General features: G+C 37.7%; 1 protein-coding gene across 9 annotated transcripts in view; it reads left to right on the top strand.

The window, feature by feature from the left end:
• LOC134790559 (whirlin) overlaps positions 1-23,850 on the top strand; it is a 130,399-nt gene that overhangs the window by 60,780 nt on the left and 45,769 nt on the right. For 4 of the 9 annotated variants that reach the window (XM_063761396.1, XM_063761392.1, XM_063761394.1 and 1 more), the window contains exons 7-13: positions 9,096-9,254; positions 12,407-12,532; positions 18,821-18,987; positions 19,099-19,282; positions 21,265-21,372; positions 22,126-22,182; positions 22,743-22,834. In XM_063761396.1, coding sequence (XP_063617466.1) covers positions 9,096-9,254; positions 12,407-12,532; positions 18,821-18,987; positions 19,099-19,282; positions 21,265-21,372; positions 22,126-22,182; positions 22,743-22,834 — 893 coding nt within the window. The remainder of the gene's footprint in view (positions 1-9,095; positions 9,255-12,406; positions 12,533-18,820; positions 18,988-19,098; positions 19,283-21,264; positions 21,373-22,125; positions 22,183-22,742; positions 22,835-23,850) is intronic. The other 5 variants (XM_063761393.1, XM_063761398.1, XM_063761397.1 and 2 more) reach the window with 5 other exon arrangements.

The raw sequence follows: 23,850 nt of genomic DNA, 5'->3' as shown, positions 1-23,850 counted from the left end.
CTGACTAATTTCGAACACATGCAAGCCATTCAGCTTCCACGTTGGTTAGGGATCACGAATAATGTGAAAATTGAATTGCACGGCTTTTGTGACGCCTCTTGCGCCGCCTACGCTGCGGTTATTTACATCAGAGTCATCACGGACAATGAGATAAAAGTAAGCCTGGTCGCAGCCAAAACAAAGGTCGCTCCCGTGAAACAGGTCTCATTGCCACGTCTTGAACTTTGCGGGGCAGTCCTATTGTCTAAATTGGTACCAAATGTGAAATCTAGTCTAAATATTGATGATAATTGTGTGTTTGCTTGGACAGATTCCACAATAGTTTTGGCTTGGTTGCGTAAAACTCCAAATACTTGGAAGCCATTCGTTGGTAATCGCACCACCGAAATCTTGAATGTTACGAATAGTAGTCAATGGCATCATGTTAAGTCTGCGGATAACCCCGCTGACTGCGCCTCACGCGGTATCAGTCCTGACGAGCTGATGCAGTCACAACTATGGTGGGAAGGTCCAGCCTTTCTTCGAGAGTCTGTTGAGATTTGTTATCCTAATTTTTCTATTCCTGAAACGACACTCGAAGCAAAACCGAAAGCAAAAGTTAGTTACTTATGCACCTCAGAACCCAATGAATGTACCATGTACCTCAATAGATACTCAAGTCTACTTAGGCTTATACGTGTGACAGCCTATTGCTTTCGATTTCTTCGGCTATGTAAAGATAAGGTTCTTAAAAGGAATGATAACATAAAACTGACATACCTCACTACTGATGAAATAAAAAATGCATTAAAAACCTGTATCAGAATGTCACAGTCTGTTCACTTCGAAAATGAAATAGGATTGCTATCACAGAGCAAGCCTATCCCAAAAAATAGTAACATTCACTCTTTGAATCCGATCCTAGACAATGATAAAATTATTAGAGTTGGTGGACGTCTTGTAAATGCTCAGATACCACCCGATATGAAGTCTCCTATAATTTTACATCACAAGTGTAACTTGGCAAACCTGATTGTAATTGATGCTCATTTGAGAACACTACATGGTAGAAATTCACTAACATTGAATCTTGTTCACCAAAAATATTGGATTCTAAGAGCGAAAAACTTGGTAAAAAAGATTTTAAGATTATGTAAACCTTGTTTTACCCAAACTGCCCAAACTATGACCCCGTTGATGGGTAATTTACCACAGTGCAGAGTCAATCCGTCACGCCCATTTTTAACCAGCGGCGTAGACTTTTGTGGTCCATTCACGCTGAAACTGTACTCTGGTAGATGCACCAAAACTTGTAAAGCTTACATAAGTGTATTCTTGTGTATGGTCACAAAAGCTATTCACCTAGAATTAGTAAGCTCACTATCTAGTGCTGCGTTTTTAGCGGCCTTTAAACGTTTCACTGCTCGACGTGGGCATTGTAAAGACATCTGGAGTGATTGTGGGACTAATTTCGTAGGCGCGTCCAAAGAATTAGATCTCGCGTTCAAAAACAGCAAATCAGCTGTCGTTGAAGAAATCGCGCAACTGTTGGCTAACGACAGCACAACATGGCATTTCATTCCTCCTGGTGCTCCTCACTTTGGAGGATTGTGGGAGGCAGGAGTTAAATCCGTAAAAGGACATTTGAAACGCGTCGTAGGTGAATCCTGCTTAACCTTCGAAGAGTTTTGCACTCTTACCACACAGGTCGAGGCTTGTGTCAACTCTCGGCCTCTTACGTTGATTAGTTCTACGGTTGATGAACTCCCGTTGACTCCTGGTCATTTCTTGATCGGCGAGGCACCGGTTACTATCCCTGAAGAAAGTTTCGTTGATACTCGACCTGACTATTTAAACCGATGGCAAAAGGTACAACGTATGGTACAAAGTCTGTGGCGACGTTGGCAATCTGAGTACCTTACTATGTTGCAACATCGATACAAATGGTCCCAAAATCACCCCGACATAAATGTTGGTACAGTTGTCTTAGTAAAAGATGATCGTTTTTCGTGGTAAATGGCTTTTGGGACGAATTGTGGCGAAGCACCCGGGAGCAGACGGCGTAACGCGTGTAGTATCCTTGCAATTTAAGGATCGTGTGTTTAAGAGACCAGTTACTAAACTGTGCCCTCTGCCTCTAGCTGCTTCAGAGCCTTAGTTAAGTGATAGTTTATAGTCTTGTTTTTTAGATCCTCACTCTATAGTTAAGATGTTTGTGTTTTCCACGGTTTAAAGGACCCATATAGTCCTTGGGCCGCGGCATGTTTAAGGCAAAATATCCAAATCTGGTTCCATTCATTCAACTAGCAACATTTACTTAACTACCCGTTTTTATTAATAAAAGTCAAATGAGGGTGGATGAGAAAAATCAGATTTGACGTTAGTGATTAAGCAAAATTGTTCTCTCGCTGTTTCTTTTAATAAATTTTTGGGTTTTAAAGTGTAGTTTTAACAAGAGCAATCGCTCAAATTAATAAACTAACTTCGGAAACAACTACCGATAATATTTGCACCAAAGGTTGTTGACTTTCTACTACCCTCGCTCGAAATATCATCGTTCAGCGAAACATCTACAACTTCAATTTACGGGAGGTACTTGTACATGGCCGCTGTAGTAAGCCAATATGAAATAGTACCTATACCGGGTGTGGCCTGTAACATGAGCAAAAAATTAAACTGTAGGCTGTACTCCTCATACTGACCAACATTTGTTCAGCGACTTTTAAAAATAACTTGTGGTTTGATTTTTATTACACTTTAAAGTTTATTCTAAGACGCAATGTATTGCGAATTTTGTTATGTTTAAGGCGTGACAAGCAACGTCAATCACAATAATATGGCGTGGCGATGGCGTCCATTGAAGATAATATTTATTTTGTATGAAAAATAGGGAGTCTAAATACTTCACAATTTTTAAAAGTTGTTGAACAAAAGTGTCACCGTTTGAGGAGTACAACCTATGTTTTAATTCTTTGCTCATGTTACAGGCCACACCGTGTATACCGAAGCCTATCTAACTTTCGTTAACGGGAGAACAAATAGAGACAAACTTTGTATTAGTTCAGTAAGTCCATCGAAGTAAAATAATAATCGTCCTGTTGGATAAATGGAATGAGCCAACATCGCTAAGTAATAACTAATAATCACAAACATTGATTGGTGCCAAAGCAATTAAGAGTGAGAAATACGAGCAAGAGAGATTACGATTAAGTGACTTTTATAGAATTTTGGATAGTGTTTTAGGTAGGGACGATCATTGAGTTAAAAAATAAACCCGTTTTGGACTACACTCTTTCTATTTCCCTATTTTTCGTGTACCCTGCCTCTCCCTTCCCTCCTTGTACTCCCTAAGTGCCTTAACTTTTTTCACCGCCCTATCTTAGAAATAGAGCCCTGGAAATAATGAAATATAAAACCGGACAAGTGCGAGTCGGACTCGCCCACCGAGGGTTCCGTACTTTTTAGTATTTGTTGTTATAGCGGCAACAGAAATACATCATCTGTGAAAATTTCAACTGTCTAGCTATCACGGTTCGTGAGATACAGCCTGGTGACAGACGGACGGACGGACGGACGGACGGACAGCGGAGTCTTAGTAATAGGGTCCCGTTTTACCCTTTGGGTACGGAACCCTAAAAACGGGCTTAAAACTCTAATATATACAAAGTATGCACTTGGTGTTATTGCTATTCAATCTGATTACGTCTAATTGTCATACGTAATTTCTAACGTGGACAAGCCTTTCGAAGCTAAAATAGGCTTTATACGAGTTTATGTTACTTAAAATGAAATATTACATTTTATATTTGCGGTTTAAACTTTTTTAAAGCGTGCTTTACACGGAGGCCCTGTGACTAGGGTTGCCAACTTTTTTTTGGTGGAATATAGTATTTTCCAGAATAAGGCATCAAAAATATAGTACATTTCAAAAAAAATATAGTACTTTTAGATAAAATACTAAACATGAGTGTAATATACGTTTAATCGGAAATATAGTATTTTAGCGTACTATATATTTTTCCAAAAGTATATAGTACAGAGAGCCAAAATATAGTACAATACTATATAATATAGTACGGTTGGCAACCCTACCTGTGACATAAGGTGTCCGCCTACTACTAGCTCCGCTGCCACGGGCGCTGGGCGGCCAGGAAGGCGCCACTATTTTCGCGATGTCGGCGGACTGTTCCTTCCGTACTCGCGTTATCGGCTGATTTACGACGTCACTCCCTGAAACGCCACTTTTTGTGGCGCTTCGCTATTTGACGGTAAAGAGACCCATTTCCCTCTTGATGTGTCAACTAGATAAGTAATAGTTAATTTTATTGTGGCATATTGCACTACATTTTTTTAATAAAAAGCGCTTAGTAGGTAGTTTATAAATATTCACACATATTAAAACTGAATATCTACTTAGATATAAAGGAAGCAGTGAGTCGTGGGTCGCGGACTAGACAAAGTGAATGGTTTCAAGATTATTTTAAATTTAAATAAGAGGATGTACTTAACGAGTCGTTATATAAATAAATACAATGCGATTGGGTACTAAAAACAGAAACTAAAAACTAAGCACCCCGTGTCCAATTGTCCATCTTTTAATTCGGAATAATCTTCTAACTTGATGCTGTAAGCTATGCAAATACAACGCTCTTTCTCTCACAGCTGTAATCTGACTTGACTCATCTATACCTAAACATTTTTATGACGTCAGCCAGACAATTAGGTTGGTTAGTGCAGACTAGACTCGTATTAGGGTGACGCGCGACGCGCCGCGCGGGCTACGCGTGTCGGTGGCGCGTGCCGGCTGTCGCCCCCGCGCTGACGTCATCTGATTCACCCGCAGCCTTCATTGACCGAAGCGGCTTTCACTAATCTTAAGGGATTCGATGTGCTGCTGAGCGTCACAGGCTTTTGTCGTACTCGTTACGAAATATAGCTCGTAACATCTCTAAGGCGACATTAATATACCTACAGGAACATACCTATTCTTAGCACAGCTGAAATATACGTAACCTAGTTTTAAGTTAGGTACGTACGTAGTTTCCACAGAAAACGCATAAAAACCGGCCAAGTGCGAGTCGGACACGTGTATGAAGGGTTCCGTACCATTACGCAAAAAACGGCAAAAAAATCACGATTGTTGTAAAGAGCCCGACTTAGATATTTATTTTATTTTGTTTTAAGTATTTGTTGTTATAGCAGCAATAGAAATACAGCATCTGTGAAAATGTCAACTGTCTATACTATGTATCTTTAGGTATTTAAATAAAAGTAAACAAACAATTTGTACATTTTCGGATAGGTACTTATAACATTTATTGGTTAACCAACCGAATACAAAACTGCCTGGATCAGTCACTGAACGACCAGACTTTAACCTACATTATTTGATCATGTAATGTTTTCATCTACCCTCAACTGGCTTAAGGAGTCATTTGAGGGTAGATTTTGTTTACTTTTATTTAAATACCTAAAAAGATACAGGCTACAGCTATCACGGTTCATGAGATAGAGCCTCGTGACAGACATACTGACAGACAGACGAACAGTGGAGTCTTAGTAATAGGGTCCCGTTTTTACCCTTTGGGTACGGAAGGAACCCTAAAAAAGACAAAATACTCGATAAGTTCAACCATTATTCCTTTTTCCATTTGCTCTTGCGAATTTTTATAAAAACCTATTTTTTGCATTTTTTGCGATATCATCAACTATCGCAAAAACATTATGTACCTATAGGTACTACACATTTAAATAAATTTTTAACGAAGCGACTCAGGGATGAAGATTTTAATTTAACTTGGTTTCTACTACAATAGTAATTAAATACTTCAATTTTCTTGCGCTGGAACTCTGGAACGTATAACTTCTCGGATTTCATTATTCATTATCGGTGCCTTATCCTGTAGTTGAGTGTGCTCAGAGCATAAAAAGGTCAACCACGGCGTTGCATGAACAAGAGATTTCCTTTGGCAGGATTGGTCCTTAGGACCCAAGGATGGATTTAAGAAGTGGAGCCACCCAGATTTTTGATGCAGGTGGGGGGTGGAGGGGTTTTAAGCGTCGGCGACGTCTGATGTTAATAATTGTTTAAGTTTAGGTTCTATGTCAAATTTAGTATCATTTTCAAGTAAATCAAAGATGTAGACATAGATTTCATCTAAATCGGTTTAGCCGTTATTGATTCCCCATACAATCTTACACCTTCCTTTTCACTTTTAAGAGATTTTTTTTTTAATAAAAACTATCCTATGTTCTTCCCCGGGACTCAAAATAACTCTATACCAAATTTTATCTAAATCGGTTCAGCGGTTATTGAATCCCCATACAAATTTCCACCTCCCTTTTCACACCCTTAAAGGATGATTTTTTAGGTTTAAAGTAGGCTATGTTATTCCCTGGAACTCAAACTATCTTTGTACCAAATTTTAACTAAATTGGTTTAGCGGTTTAAGCGTGAAGAGGAATTTTAAAAAAAGTATTTTTTTTCATATTTTATGTGTTTTTACTTCTGAATGGTGTCATTATGATATCAGAAATGAATTCGGCATCCCCGATTTATACGAAAACGATACCAAACTTGGCCTAGTAGCTTAAATGATATAGATTTCAAGATCAAGTTGAGAGCCCCCCCCCCCTAAAAATTTACTTCAAAAATCTCAGTGGCTCCACTTCTTAAATCCATCCTTGGGTCCTAAGGACCAATCCTGCCAAAGGAAATCTCTTGTTCACGCAACGCCGTATTTAATGTCCAGCACCATCCGCTACTGGTTTTTAAACCAACAATCAACGCTGCGCCCTTATCATGTTCTTTTATAGTAAGTTTACATAGTTGCCCGAAACGGAAATTTGTCGGGGAGGCCCTAACCTTTAATGCACACGCTGCCCAATGGGTGAAGAATTTAGATATCGTATTTTAAATATTGTAATTGATAATTAGCGACTCTGTAAATGCCATACGAATAATAAATAAATAAATAGTAAGTTTAGATTTACATTGGTTTTACTTAGTGCACCTATTTAGCCATGGTAAATGCTCAGGTTCTTATCTTTCGCGAGCAGTTAACAATCTGAATGATCTGCGATCTTACGATAACGACCAAAGTGCCTTTGTTTAAAAACCTGGTTTACAGTCAAGTAAAGGTAAGTAAGCAACTTTTAGCATTAAGTACTGCTTTTAATTTTTAATTTTTAACAAGCAGAAACGTCTGCTAATGATGCTACTAAGCTTAGAATAAATTTAAAAGTGGAAAAATTACTGTCTTGGGTGAGACTTGAACTCACGGCCTCTGGATCGATACTCCAGCGCTCTGCCATCTGAGCCACCAAGACCTCATCCATAGCCAGCAAATCTTTCCACCATATAGACTATAGATATATATATAGATTTGCTGGCTATGGATGAGGTCTTGGTGGCTCAGATGGCAGGCGCTGGAGTATCGATCCAGAGGCCGTGAGTTCATGTCCCACCCAAGACAGTAATTTTTCCACTTTTAAATATATTCTAAGTACTGCTTGTTCTCAAAGTACGTTAGCGAGTCCACTCCCTCTTGATCGATGACATACTTATTCAGTTAGGTAGGTACCTATCCTTTGTTATTTTACCTTCATGAAATTTAAATTGAAAGAAATGTTTTATTCTATTATTTCTGTTGAAATCCTAAATATGAATGACTAGTACTAGTAAGATCTAAACCTGCGTTGGTCTAATTTAGCTGAGTGTAGCCTTCCTTCCTTTTTCTCCACTGCTTGACAGCAGTTCTGCACATGCTATACAATACATAATTATACATCTGTGCAAAAGGTTGATTTGAAAGACGGCTTTCGTAACTCGTATTTTACCGGTTAGCAATTTATAAAGGTACCTATTGTTGGCTAACTATAGACTACTACCTACTAGGTTACACGAGCATGCAGGTATAAGGGGTAAGGGGTAAATAAAATAAAAAAAACTTAATGCGGGCGAACATAGTCTGACCTGCCCGAACCTTAAACCCAAGAGATGGGGATTCCCATGGGTCGATTCACGACGGCGTAGGGGCTCTACCGCGAAAACCGAAATTCGCAAATTGCGGGGATCTTTCTCTGTTACTCTCTTTAAGACGTAATTAGAGTGACGGAGAAAAATGCTCGCAATTGACGAACTTCGATTTTAGCGGTGATAGCCCAGTTTCTGCCGGTTAGGCTTATTAGACGACTTTAAACAACATTGGGTAACATTCAGAGAATAGAATGAAATACCTACTAAAATATATTCTTACTTCAAAGTTTAAGTTAAGTTATATACGTTCCCTAAACAGCAGTATTAAATAATGCATCGAGTCTAAGTAGTAAGCTAGAGGTTATTTCCGTCGATATACTTGCGTCATCCATTTCCTCAATTGAATCCTCGTTACGGAGAGCTCAATGGTGGTTTTGTTGTTGTGTTGTTGATTTATAACATAAGCAGGTAAACATTAGATAAGACTCTTGGGTAACGATACATTACAAAAATCTTAGCTCTATATATTTTAAAGATATTTGACAGTAAAACATGAAAATTAGTGGTGTTGTTTCTGTGTGTTCCTAACGTTCCTTCGCTTTTACTAAGTATATATCTCGCATCGAATGATGGTCCCTATGACAGTTTTTTTTAAATATATGGAGTAGCTGTTACGTGAAGTGTTTGTAGATATTTTTTGGAAGTTTAGCGCATTAATTTATTTAGAAATGTAACATTTAAGTAATAAATACATGGTATAAACATATTTCTACAATTTTTTTGAAATTAAGCGATTCGACGCAAGAAGCTCCGTCTTCATTGGCGCGAAGCATTATGTCAAGTTTCCATTATTAGATTTTAGCCACTAGATGACAGACCCTACTATGCGAAATAGAGCCAGCGTGATGTGTAGAGGGCAGCACCTGCTTAGAAGCGAGAATTGTTTTCGCTTTTGATTCAGGTCACGAGATGGCAGTTCCTCCAATCTCACGGTCTCTATATGTAGTTTGCTACATGAGAACATGCGACGAGTAGACAACCCCTTACGACTTCTACGATTAATCGAGTACAATATTAAATATTGTATTTGAAAATTAAACTAAATAAATGTTTTATCATTATTATTTTTATAATTTAGATGCTGAAGTCATGTCGACAGCTGACGATGACGGTGCGCACGGCGGGCGCCCTGGTGGGGCGTGCGTCGTGCTCGTGGATGGACCGCTACGGGCGGCCCGCGTCGCCGCCGCCGCCGCGCCAGTCGCGCTCCGGCAGCAAGGACCGCTCGATACGCAGGGTAAATACACGTCACAGCTATTGCGGCCACTCTACAGATGCTGATAATGACGGTGTGTACGGTGGGCGCCCTGTTGAGCGCGCGTGGTGCTCGTAGATGGACCGTGACAGACGTGCTCCGCCAGGAAAGGTTTCTCGATAAGCAGAGTAACGTTACAACTATAAACCGGTCAGTGTAAGGATGCTGATGATAGTACCGCTCTGCCTGTAAGGACTGATATACAGAATAGCTTCACACCACAGCAAGCATTATTAGTGTCCACTCTAAAGGTGGCTTTTAATCAGCTCTACATCGATTGTAGGTATAGGGTAAACCCTCCAGTGAATGAACACCCCCCAGTGAATGAACAAAATCACGTTTTTTGTCTAAAATAAGAAATATAGCAATTTCTACCACTTGTCGTATTTTTTTTCTTATTAACAACTCTATTTCCTATGCAATTTCAACCCCTGCTAAATTTATTTTCGACCAGTTTGAACGTGACTGGCGTTTAAAGTTTACGTATTTCTGGTTTTGAAGTTTTGTATGCAAACATTATATCCCAGATAAGAACAGTGTACGTTTGGAGCAACATATGAAGTGCTTATTTAATGTTTACCTGTACAAAGTTTGGTTATTTGGTTAGATTAAGAGTTAAACCTTCTACAAATGTACACTTTGTCGACGTATTATGTGATTAAGTCTTTATTTTTTATAGTTCCAATACTGGCTTATCAAATGTTCTGAAACCAGTAAATGAACGGTGTGTTCATTTACTGGTGTCGTCTAGATATTTTTTTTTTTCTAAATTTATGTGTAAATGAATTGGTATTGAGCTTGTTTTTTGTGATCCTGCATAGAAAATGATTCTGATTCTTTCAGCCAGTATTGGAACAAACAAAATTTCTATAGTCCATTTACTGGATTTTTCATGCCTATGTATGAACAATACAACATTTGGGGTGTTCATTTATAAGATTTCTACTAATTCTATGTTTGAACAATGTAACCACGAACAATGCAATGACAAGTTTATTATTTTAAGCATTATTTGCTAATCCTAACTTTTTTCATCAGAATATGCTGATTGTTTCTTGTTTTAAAGATTGATTCTCTTTTTCTTAATAATATGTAATAGGTTCTGGTGAATAACCATCATTTTATTACATTCTAATCTATTTGAAATCAATATGGAGGGGATAAAAATATATGAACGCTTTCGCTATACCTACTAAAATAGAGCTGGAAACGTTTATAGTGTTAAAAATGTTTTTTTAAAGCTGATTAAAAATATCTAAATGATGTTCATTCACTGGATTTTGCGGTGTTCATTCACTAGTTTTTATGTTCATTCATTAGGTTTTTGGGTACTTTTTGATTAATTCTGCTATAACTCAAAAACTATGAAAGTAATAAAAAATCGCAGAAATTACTTTCTTATTTATTAAATGAGGATTCATTAAATTGCAGATAATTATTGAAATTATTAATGAATGCTGAGAAATGATTTTTCAAACTTGGATAATTCCTTAAGTGTTCATTCACTGGAGGTCTTACCCTACTCGTACCATAACCATATTTTTTTCATGATAGAAATGAAAACGATGAACCGCTCAATATTCAATAAATGCTCTATCCATATGTGTTTAGATCTATCTGTTCATAGCTTTCTATGTGTACAGTATTCTTGACCACACAGGTCACAAACAGTGCGCTTGTAGCTTTCAATAACTTAAGTACCTAAGTAATACAGAAGTGCAAAACAATCGTATTACAGCTTAGTCCATTGTTTGCCACCTAATCTAAGTTAGTCTTGTGACACAGCCAGTCTAAATGCATAATTATATGAGAGCAGTTTATCCACGGAAGCGCAGTTCGCCTGTTAGATGCTCGTGCCGGCTACAATAATAAACTTGTCTCCGCTTGGCACGGAATCAAAACTCGATTAAAACTTGTACCAAATCAATGGCAGGAAATATGAATGCTGAATTGATGGCAACTAGTAAAGGTGCTCGGTGTCTACAGTGTAATTTTTGTTAAAAATGATATGATACATATGTACAATTGTACAAGTGCTTAAGTTTATGTATTTATGACTTTTGAGGTGCTTATTTCAATGAGATAAGGAAGTTCTGTAAAATATGAACTTATTCATGCAGAATGTACGCGCAATATTTGGGTCGTAAATATGCGGTAATATACACATAAGGGTGGGAGGGGCACGTGGTGGCATGCTAATCGTGGTCTACTGCCCACTATACTGTCGTTAGTGGCCGTAATGAGGCTGCTGACACGTTGCCTGCTCTCCGCTTGTAGACATGGCATTATTATACTAATTAATTAGTTAATACTAGCAGTAGGTACCTAAATAGTCGATGCCGGACTGAAATTGTTTTTAGTCGCAGTGCTTTTAAGTTAAGTAGGGATATTTTAAGCTAATAGTTACGGCCTAATTCGAGTATTTTTAGTCACTGGCGCGACGTATTTTGTATAGCCCCTGGTCTCCATTTTCAGGCACTAAAAATAAATACATATGTGAGTTAAACCGTATAATTAATTACTAATTAGCCTAACGGTAGTTATGACTCTCGACAAGTGAGTGAGTTAAGTAAAAAAACCGGGCAAGTGCGAGTCGGACTCGCGTTTCAAGGGTTCCGTACATTAAGTCCGACTCACGTTTGACTGCACATTTCTAATAGGTTTTCCTGTCATCTATAGGTAAAGAACTATTTTGTGTATTTTTTCCAAATTTTGACCCAGTAGTTTCGGAGAGAAAGGGGGGGGGGGGTCATTATTTGGCTATTTTCTTAAATAACTTCTAACCTATATATTTTTATTAATTATAAAAAAAAATTGTTTGAAATTCTCAATATGAGCTCTTTCATTTGACATATAACACGATATAGTTTGAAAAACTTTTATTTTTATTTTTCTCATTTACCCAAAAGTGGCCCCCATGTTTAAAATTCATTTATTTTATTTACGTTACATGTCTAATTATTTACATATGTGTACCAAATTTTAACTTAATTGGTCCAGTAGTTTCCGAGAAAATAGGCTGTGACAGACGGATAGACAGACAGACAGACAGAAGCACGAGTGATCCTATAAGGGTTCCGTTTTTTCCTTTTGAGGTACGGAACCCTAGTTAATAATTTACTTGGTTTGTTTAGGTGGACCTCTGTATCGAGCCTGGGCAGTCGCTCGGGTTGATGATCCGAGGCGGCCTGGAGTACAGCCTCGGCATCTACATCACGGGCGTCGACAAGGACTCGGTAGCGGACAGAGCTGGTTTAATGGTAAGTATATCTTCTGTTTTTATCATCCATAAGACAAACATGTTAACAGCTGGCCATAGGTCCAGTTATCTCTGTAATATTTACTCAGTTTTAAATGCCACCTTCGTCCGTTGTACTGTACTCCAGTCTCAGTTACTTATTATTTATGTAACATACCTAAATACCAACATTTTTGATTACAGCTAACCCGATACTTAGTATACTCGTATATAGGTTCTAAATTTTTTATAAACTCTAAGACTTTTGTTTGTGTATGTTTGAAGCGTACTCTACAAGAATAGAACTAAGCCACACGGTTAACAATTCTACCCGTGGCTCCCGTTCCAATCCTGTAGGTATTCCTATGTATATCTACTGTAATTATTATTGCATCTGTTTAATTTTGTTCCTTATAAACAATAAATGATACCGTAACGGTTATCTAACCCTGGGAAGTAGCCATTGCGGCCGTCTGTCGACGCCAGACATTCTATTTGTTCGCGGATGTTTAAGATTGCAGATACGTACGCTTTCTAAATAGAAATTATTGTTTACATCAAAGGCTTTATCGGATTTCCTTTATCCTTCGTGTAAAAAGTAGGTCAGTTAAGGCCGCTGACAAGATATAGGGATTTTATTGCAATTGCTTGCCGAGCGCAGGCAATCGACTCAGGAGAACAAGATAGATGTCTACAAGAACACGGGCACTCCACCATTGTCGCTTGCGAACTCTGTTCTTTTGATTTTTTTAAGAACATTAGTAAAATTTCTAAATAGAGTTATGGAATGTTTTCAGACCACTCAAATATAACATTTTTAGATGTTTAGTTATCCTATACATAATCATAATAAGTGATGGATGAAAGCAGATGTTGCATGAGAAAGTTACGAGTATAATGAATGTGTAGCATGACGACAATGGATCAGATATGAAATTAGAATGCGCAGACAGCAAAACTATTAGCTTAGCACCCCCGTATAAAAGCTCCTAAATAAAGAGGTATGGAGGATAAAATCATTTTCGAATTTCGATGTTCACGGTATCCCCTGGTTAGCCTGAGGCGATTGCTCCGCCATAAGAATACAGGGCCGACGTATTGTGTGGGTATATCGAGGCAGCGCCCGTCTGTCGCTTGTAAAAGTTTTATCATGCTCTTATTTTACAAGAGCGGCTGTTCCAGCAAAACTGCCACGGGCCAGGCAAAGGATGACGAAAAGAAAATATGAATATCCCAGTTTTAAATTACTTTTAAGATGAGTATTAGCCTCGGTAAACTCGTCTACCGAGAGAACGTGACAGGTATATAATGAAGACTTCAATTACCTAAAGTAAAGCCCAGGTATAAGGTAAAGGGCCCCAAGTTCGTGTTAGTACGTTATTTCGTTAGTTTTGTTTCTGGCGCTAATAATATGGATTTCAAATATTTTTTATTCAAACTATACATATAAGAAAAATCTGTATTATTTAATCTCTACAATAAAATAATAACCAATATTTTAGTGGTTAAACTGAGAATAATACGACGGTCGAAACTGTCAGACGGCCGCGAACAGCTGTGTTGTATGCGTGCACTTTTTTTAGGCGTAAGGTGCGCGCTCTCACTTGTTAAGCTTATAGGAAGGAAAAGCTAAACCCATTCGAATAAACGTTTTTGGGAGTGTTTCTGTGGGTTCCTTAATAATTGATTTGATAAGAAAAAAGATTGAATATATGAAAATATATAAAAATGATATGAAAATCGACTCACGAAATAGCGGTCATTTTATTTTTCGTGTGTCTCCTATTTCGTCCCACTATAACGAATCAAGGATTTTCTAGACACATTTTGAGTGCTTGTTTTTAAATATAACAACGAAGATAATTAAAAAAGAAATTAGAAAACAATTAATGTATTTCATGAAGTTTCGTATGAGCGAAATTCGGTATATGTTTTTTTCACTAGAATTCTCATAAAACGAGTTTGAATGTGACCCGAGTTTAAATTTTTAAGGTATATTTCACGTATATTCTCATATTAACTACTAGCATAATTTTATTTATAATTTAATTTATTTTATTTATTTTTGTGTATATTTTACGTATAAGATAGTTAAAAAAATGTGTTAGTATTTTTTTTATACAGTTTTGGCTTTTAATCAAGTATTAAAGTACCCATATGGTTTATGAAGTCTTAATTCAATCATTAATGTCGACGAGTACAAAAACTTTAAGCTAGCTCTCAATTTAACATTTTTTTTAAATAGTATTTTTAATTTGACTCGTAAGTAGGTAAGACCGTTAAATATTTAAAATGAGTATCAGCAAATTATCACCAATTACTCTAAGAAAACTTTATTCCGAAATAGGGGACACGAATTCGCGAACTTAGGAGCTGAGCTAAATTTGTATCACGAAATGGGAGCCAAATAAGAGGTTCACGAAAAAAATCATATAAAAAAAAGTTTCAACTAAAACCCTATAGTTTATACATTAAATTATTAACAAAGGACTAATATAACTCACTCAAAAGCTTTCAAGGTATTGATATGCTTAGTAATATTTAAAAAAAATATACAAACTCTCAAGAGCCTTAACCTGCCGAAACAGGGGCCCTTTACCTTATTTTAAAAAGCCAAAACTTACAGTTCTACAAGTGATAAAAGTTTGACCAATGGTTATTTATTTGCCTGTGTTGAAATGAGATCTTACACGTTTATTAAACAAGTAACCTGGAAAAAGGTAAAAGGCTAGCCTAGGCGAAGGTAGGTGGTAGGTACTTATATGTGACGTCCCACGGTCAAAGGTACCTTATGGCGGGTATGGAGTTATGCATACCCCAGTAATCTACAATAAATAAGCTATCGATAACACAAAAGATCAACCTTCTAGGTTGCGTAGTTACAGAGATATGATTTTTTGAAAATAATGTTGTGAAATGAGCAACTTTACGATAGAGAAGTTTTAAGTTTAGCCGCCTAAAAAACTATGTTCCTGAAGTAAGTTACATAGTTGAGTACAAATAATAATACCTTATATATCTGAGATTAAAAAAATATTGCGACTTGTTCTGTAATGGAAATAGAAACTTTTGATATCGACTGATTTATGTGTATACTAACCAATCTCTTGAAAATAAAGTTTTATTTCATTTTCACGATTGATTGTAATGAGCTCTCAAGATTTAAATTTTATCTATTAGAAAACGACACTGACAGACAGTTTAAGCAAAAAACAATACCGATTTAGAGGTGAAAATGTATTTTCTGACTTTTTCATATAAAATCACAAAATTGAATATTTTTACTTTTAATGTGACACACAATCAATTTTTCTGAGCACATATGAAAGAAATTCTGTCATTCAAATGAAATAAATCCTAAAACCCCAACTAAATACTATATTTAACCCCTTATGCCACTTTAAACTTACATAACAATAACAGTATTTGCTCCATACATTTACGAAAAGGTACCTTATGGAAATAAATCTAATAATACATCAGTACAAAATATCAATCATATTACAGTTTATCTTTTATGAATAGATAATATTAATTTACATTAAACTGCCCCAACTTTAATTAGTTCTTCGTCATAATAATCTTAAAAAGACCAATAATTTGTATGTAATGAAAAGGTACCTTGTGATTAAGTTACATGATGAGGCATAATGATGATGGAACAGTTAGGATAAACTAATAATATTTTGGGGTTAAGATGGTATAAATCGTCTATTTCTTATCAATAATATATTTCGGTTGCTATTGAAGATAAGCGGCATTGAGGTTCAATGACCTCAGATATTCCATAAGGTAATGCGTCGGGTATTGGCATTTTTCAGCAAACCAATGGCTGATTTACTGCATGCGACCAAACCAAATGAAGATTATTCTAGTTAAGAAAGACTTGACGAGAGTAACTTTGGTATAATAGCAGGCTACTTGGATTTGTGATGTCGGTCTATGTACGGTTATAATATTTGCGAGGCGCCCCAACCAGAACTGAAATTATCAAATTAGTTTTGCAGAATGCTAATACAGTTCTCTACCAAACTTCTTTTCCCGTATTGACTAGTTTTTTTGGGAATTTTCAATCTTTTTTCCATAAGGTACCTTTTCTACTAAACTCTGAGACGACATTACTAGGCTTATAACTAACTTATAACAAAAATAAAAACAGGTAAACAAACGTTACGCATTAAGGTTTCAGATCACACAATAAAAAAAAATTGAGCATTTTTTCACCTCTTTACAAAACATTTCATATCTCCGAAACTAGAAACCCTCATAAGGTACCTTTTCCCGTGGAACGTCACATATTATGATCACATCTTATACCTAACGAAGTAGGTCACGTTAAGCAGTAAATTGCTTGTTTACATAGTTTACATTAAACCATCAGCGTTGTTATGGAAATGTCTGTTTTTCATATCGATAACTATTCAAATTCAAAGTAAAAACTCTGAGAATGTTTTTATATCTAGCTGACAGGTAAAAAGCGGAAATTGATTGCTTGTTATTTTGCATTGAATACTATTGCTTATGTAACTTTAATGCCAATGGAAAGTCAAGTTGAGCTGTAACAAAACTACGCATCCTCAAAAAAAGTACAACTGGCGACATAATAAGCTTGTTACCAATTATTGGAACGTTGCTACTTGAACGCTTGGAGCAGTTGGAGCTAAACGGATTAGGTACCTACTTGCTCGTAGGTAATCGAAATGTAGGAATTAACCTGGCACCAGTTCAGCTTAGGTGCGATTAAGAGAAAACGTGGAAACATTTACTCTCTACGAGTGGCGTTCGAAGCGAGGTGTGGTGCAAATTTATGGTGTTTGAGCTTCCTCGCCCGCGGCCGCACGCCACATCCGAAACTCATAACTTTGCCAACCAACTCCAACAATGTTTTAAGAATTTTCATCAAACGAGAAAATTTATAACCAGATTTCATTAGGAAAGTTCTTGAAGTTTATTTAGAAGAATTCACAAGTTCGAAAATGAGTCTATTTATAGCAGATAACCCATTTTTATGTTTTAATAGTGACTTACAAAAAAATAAGGATTTGTTCACTAGTAGGTAGTACACCAACCTATCGACATCCACTTCAAAGGACGAACTTCGAAACTAAATTTCCTTCGGAGTTGGTCTACGGTAGGCTCTCTAGAGACAATTGAATAAAGATACAATCAGGAAGCCGTGATTTTTATTATTTGGTCTTATTTATTTAATGAAAAATTTACCAAAATTGAATGAAAATGTTATTTTATTACATAATTATGTGTAGATATATAAAAGTAGGTAAAGTTATCTGTAGACAAAACAAAAGGCTTATTATTAACCGGGCAACTAAAATATTAAACAGGAACTTTCACTGGGCATATAATAGTATAATTTGGCCGTGCATTAATATTTTAGCACCACTAACCACTAAATTTATATTAGCCTCAAATTTAAGCATCATATTATTAAAAAACTGGCACCAAAATCAAGCCACCCATAAAAATTATAGGGAACTTGAATTGATAGGTTGGCGTCTAAAATAATAAGTTGGCAACTAATATTGTAAAGCGATCATAAAATTTGGTTGTTTATATATTTTGTACATATCGTCGTTGCGCTTAGCCCTATTACTTAGCCCTTACCCCTATTCACAAATTTCCTAATCCACAAAACACCACAAATTTATTTACCAATAATACCCTACTATACTTGCTATACTTATAGTCGAAATTCCTAATCATGAAACACCTAATGGTCATTATACCATTAGGTCTTTAAATTTTTAATTACTTACTAATTTCAATAGTTACCACTGTGTTCTGCCAGAGTCAAAAGATAGGTGCGACGATGAGCGAAGCGAGGAGGAGCGTGTTAGGTTGACCGTGTAGTGACCAAACAAAATATTTTAAAAGAACTTCATCTTTAAATTAATAGATAGCCGTTTTCTTTTTAAAATGTGCTTCATAAATAGTCGCCAATATAATAATTCAGTTGCCAAATAAATATGTATTTGTTACCTGCCTAAAAATAAACAAAAGCTGTAACGGCATTAAAATACAACTCATATTGATATATTTTAAGGCTCTGTTTTTGTTGCCAAGCTATTAATTTTAGTACCCATTTCTATTATTTTAAACTACCCAAATTCGATTTATTAGTTGACCGGTTAAATACGTGCCAAAACAAAATAAAGCTAAATATTTTATTGCAGCCTTCTTAATGATTTTAGTTGATTGTTGAGTAGGTACTGTAGGTAGTGGACATATCAGGCTAAAAATTAATGAATTCATTCACTTTAGCACCATAATTGATGTTTTTGCTTGATCATAGGTGGGCGACCAAATTCTGGAAGTGAACGGGCAGTCGTTCGTGGACGTGACGCACGACGAGGCCGTCGCGCAGCTGAAGTACCACAAGCGCATGTCGCTGCTAGTACGAGACGTGGGCAAGGTGCCGCACGCGTGCACTGCCTACGGGGAGCGCGATGCGACGCCAAGGTTTGTGAGCAAGGGCTAGTCGGCAATGATAACTTCAAGGGTCTTTCGGAGCCTGAAACAAAAATAAGTTTGACAGACTTGCCTTATAAACATCGTGTTGTTTGTTTTTAGAATAAGCGGTTGGGGCAAGCGAAGAGGTGCGGCATCAACAGCAGTGGAGCAGAAGGCGCGTTCACTACTGCCGCAGAGTGATCTACCCGCGCTAGCGTACTACATGGAGGAATACGCGGCGCGGCGGCTTGCTACCGACGCCTTCCTAACTGTGCTGCGTGACCTGCTCGACACGCCGCAGAAAGTAAGTCGTGTCGACCATTCTCTGACGAAACGCGATTTGCCGACGCTAGTACTATATGGAAGAGTACGCGGCGCGGCGGCTCGCCACCGATGCCTTCCTCACCGTGCTGCGTGACTTGCTGGAGATGCCTAAGTACTTAGTCTAGCCTAAGGGGCTATTCATAAATTACGTCATTTCAAATTAGGGGGGGGGGGGTCTGGACATCGGATGACGGTAGCATGAAGTAGGAGGAAATGGGGTCATTTGAAGCATGATTTTTGGATGATTATAGGGGGGGGGGGGTCCAAAATCGTCAAAAATCGATGACGTAATTTATGGACAGCCCCTAAGGAGCCGACAGTAAGTACCTAAGTGGCATCGAGCATTCCCTGCCGCAGAGTAATATGACCGTGCTGGCGTACTACATGGAGGAGTACGCGACGCCACGGCTCGCCACCGATGCCTTGCTCACCGTGGTTGAAGCAGGTACCGCGAGAAGATCACATCAGATCAGACCCAAAAAAGTAAGTCGCTATCAACGCGACATTCGTCGCCGCAGACACAGGTCTCCACCGCCATCTTATTTAGTAAGTTGTACATGATGGGTTAATGCATAGACTAGGAATCCTCTAGACGGAGTTTAGAGCAATTATTTCATGAAATCGATGCTGCCAAAAATACGGGGGTGCGGGGGACGAGGTGAGCGAGGTCCCGTGCCGTGATTGGTCCGTTCAAAGACACGGACGTCACACAAAGACACTTTCGCCTAGAAAATGGAGTAAAACTACCGTATTTGTGGCAGAGGGGGTATGCTCAGACTGGAGGATGTCTTGTCTGTGGGTTAATAGTAATAGACGTCAAATATATCACGTTCCTGTATAGGGAAAAAAGTAACGGGGGGGAAATAAGGCTCGAAAGTTTTCGAATAAAAGTAGTTACAGCTTATGCACTTTTGTGTCGTACAGCGTTTTGTTTGAACTTGACTACACTGTACCTAGACACAGATAATTATATTGCCACATTTGTTTAGTTAAATAGTAGACATTAAAAATACGCGGTAGTTATCCTTCAGTGTCTCTTATTTCTCTGGTTGACCCTGGACCTTGGTACTAGACCATGGCCAATCATATCGCCTAATGATAATGTTTCTTGGAAAGCGACAACTTAAAAAAGCTTTTAAAAATGTTCTGTTCTTTATATCCTGCTACCCTAAGGTTGTCTGGAAGAGATCGCTTACAGCGATATGACCGCCTGTTGCTACCTTTATTTACATTGTAAATCTGTAATTGAATTTTTCTTTTGTGGTGCAATAAAGTGTATTTACCTACTTATATACTTACTTGTTAATTTATTGTGATTGATTTTATATCGGACAGATACCTAACGAATTATTTTTTGTTAAAAATTATACTTCCTACTACCCAAAAGTATACATTTTATTGTGATACATGTAACAAATTACGGCCTTTAATAGGAAACTGACCTGCTAGGTACAATGATTAATTGAAAACGAGGTAATTTTTCATACTGAGACACTAACCGCTTTCGATGTCGGGTCAGGTATTGTATCCAAAATCGATTTATCTTAAGCCGAGTCCTCTGTTAGCGGATTATGTTTAATGGCACGCGTTAATTGGTTCTGTTTGGGTCAGTCATTATTCATAGATGGAACCTCGACGTCACGCTCCCACTGCGCCAATATAGGAAGTTAACTCTGCATTTCTAACTCCCGCGCTCAATACCCATGGGAATTATGCAAATCAGCGGCAATTTATCAACTGACTTGGACAGCGTAATGGCTGATCTTAGATTAATTCTGCATTCCACGTATTTCGAATTGAAACGGGATCATAATAAATATGCATGTATGCTGTAAATAAATTTAAGGAAAATAATTTGTTATCAAGGTACATACCTAATATTAATTGCAATATAATAAATAGCAGGCATTTAACTGAAAAATTGATTAAAAATAATGACCCATATTTATCTTTCTGTTTTAGTATACTCTCCTAACGGAAATTCGAGAATTCATGCTACCTGAAGATCGGCCGAGATTCGATGAACTAGTCTACAGGCGTGGCGACGAACCTCCCGATCACCATTTAAAGGTAATGCCTAGACATTTACTCAAATATATTTAATTGCACAAACGGGTCTACCGCGATATAAACTCAGCTCGGGTCAGCTGAAACGTCGGAATTAAAGGTAAAAACAATGAAATTATATCGCGGTAGACCCGTTTGTGCAATTAAATATGTGTACAAAACGCGAGAGTTTAAAGTGTTATATTTACTCAAATAGTCAATATCTGTGACCTGCGTAGATACGGTAGCAGGTTTTTAGTTTTTAGGTGGAACGTTTATAGAGAAACCTTAATTTATCTTAAGACAGCAAGACAGGGGTTCCTTACAAAGGTTTCTTAGCAAAAAATTGTAGTTACAGCATAGTATAGCTGCGTTCATTAGGTTGGCTGCTCTGAATAATCTCGTAATCTACGCTCCACCTCCACCTGGACTCACTAATTATTACAATTGTGCGCTTCGTTAAGAAGAGGAGGCAGCTGCAAGCTCATTTAAATTTAGTTGAGGTTTTTTCTCGATGATGATTAGAGAAAATATAAAAGGAATTGTGGTTTGTGGGTAGAGAACATCTGTAATAAGAAACAAATAGCTGGATTTAGCGATATAATGTAGGATATATCTACGAATGGTGCTATGTGCTATGTAACGCAGGCCATTTCATAGCTTATTTATAGAGGCACGTTTTGCATATTAAGGTTTTCGGTTAGGGAAGATGCGAGACGTGTTAATAATGCATGAGGGGAAGTTGTGAGATTGCTGAAGGTTCCCATTTGTCCGTAGCGCGGGGCTGAAAGACACATGCTGCCCTCCTCGACGATGCACGATTTGCACGACGCGGTAAGTGCACGTGCACATCGCCCGCATGCTTCTGCTCACTAGTAGTTAGTGCTTTCATTATTTAACATGTCTGATTCGATGTTTCGATGTAATTCTTTGCCTTATTGTTGTTAGGTGGTTTTAGACATACAGCGAATGTTGATATTAATTTTGCGAAATCATTTTTTTTTGTTTTATTAGGACACGGTAGACGCGAATCGCCAGCAAATTAATCTCAACTTTCGCTGTGTCCTATATTAGAGATCAATGTCAAATAACAATAACTTTAGCGTAATGTTAAAATTTTGCATTTATTCCCATAGAATAAAATATAATAGGTATATTGTTTGTAGCTATAACAACATTGTATGACAAAAAATTACCTATCGTTCCTTTATACATATGTATGTACTTATAACCTCATGTAACATGTACGTCTGCTGTAAGTGGATATAAAAAAAACTGATTGATGTAGCACGTCTGTTTGGTTTTGATTGCACCAGAAATGTTTGAGGCGTACTTTTGAGTAAGCATTACTTGGTAAGGTCGGGGCGGCCGGGTGTAGTGAGGGTTTGTTCTAGGAGGGGCCGCCGGAGGCGCCGCTCGTGGCCGACCACCGCTCGCCCTCCGAGGACTCTGGCTTGGGCCTGCCGCCGCACGACCACGCCTACAGGTACCGACACCGACACCGTTCTACATATTGACGAAACCTTTACAAATGTACGTAGATATAATGTTAACCGTGAAAAACAGAGTTATATTTCACCGTTACCTTGGCACCCGTAATGGCCATAATGATATATGGATACCAGATTAATGGGCGGCTGCATTGCTCTACTACGCATAACAACCTTGTGTTACATTGAAAAACTTGTTCGAATGTGTACTTTACTGCGCGAATATTTGGTATGCAATTCAATGAGTATAGCAATGTAACCTAGAATTGTTATTCGTGGTAGGACAGAGCAGGAAGTTGTGCGTCATCGGAGCGCCCACCCGCGCACTCTAATGAGCGAGGCGCTAATCCCTCGTAGCCGCCTCTCCTATAGAAGCTTAAACCTGAAAGTACTCTTTAGGTGCGCAAGCAAAGGTTGAGTCCTCTTTAAGCGTTCGCTTTCGTCCGCTCTTTTACATCATAGAGCGAAAATAACCTGCCGTTTTTCACAGGCTCTTGTGCCTCGCCCGGCGAACCGAGCATCTCATTGGCGAGGCGCCAACACTTCCACTTTTATTTGCTATCGAAATCGATTACTTTATGGTGGCATGAACGTTCGTATTTACTGTCACCGGCGGTTTTATACCGCTGTCCTGCATCCGAGAGGGATTGTTTTAAATTTATTGCCCGTAAAAGCGCTCCGCGATCGACTTTTAATCCCTTCTAAAGCATCGTTCAACCTTCAGTATCAATAAGAATAGCGTTGTTATTTTAACGAGTTTGCCATTTAAATTGATAGAATATACTTACTTTAACTAAATGATCGAATTTTTTTATTCATTACGTTAACCTATGTAGGTATCAAAGTATTTTTTATTTATATTAGGTAGGTATGTACCATGCCTACCTAATAGGTATATATGTTACCTAAAACCAAACAAGGTTAGATTTATGATAACCAATATTTTTGGTAAGATACTAAACAATAAAAGATACATGTTACAAAAGCACTTTACCTACACTAAAACGACATT

Source organism: Cydia splendana, chromosome 5 (assembly GCF_910591565.1).
Source record: "Cydia splendana chromosome 5, ilCydSple1.2, whole genome shotgun sequence".
Lineage (NCBI taxonomy): Eukaryota > Metazoa > Arthropoda > Insecta > Lepidoptera > Tortricidae > Cydia > Cydia splendana.
This window is presented reverse-complemented; position numbering and strand designations above follow the sequence as displayed.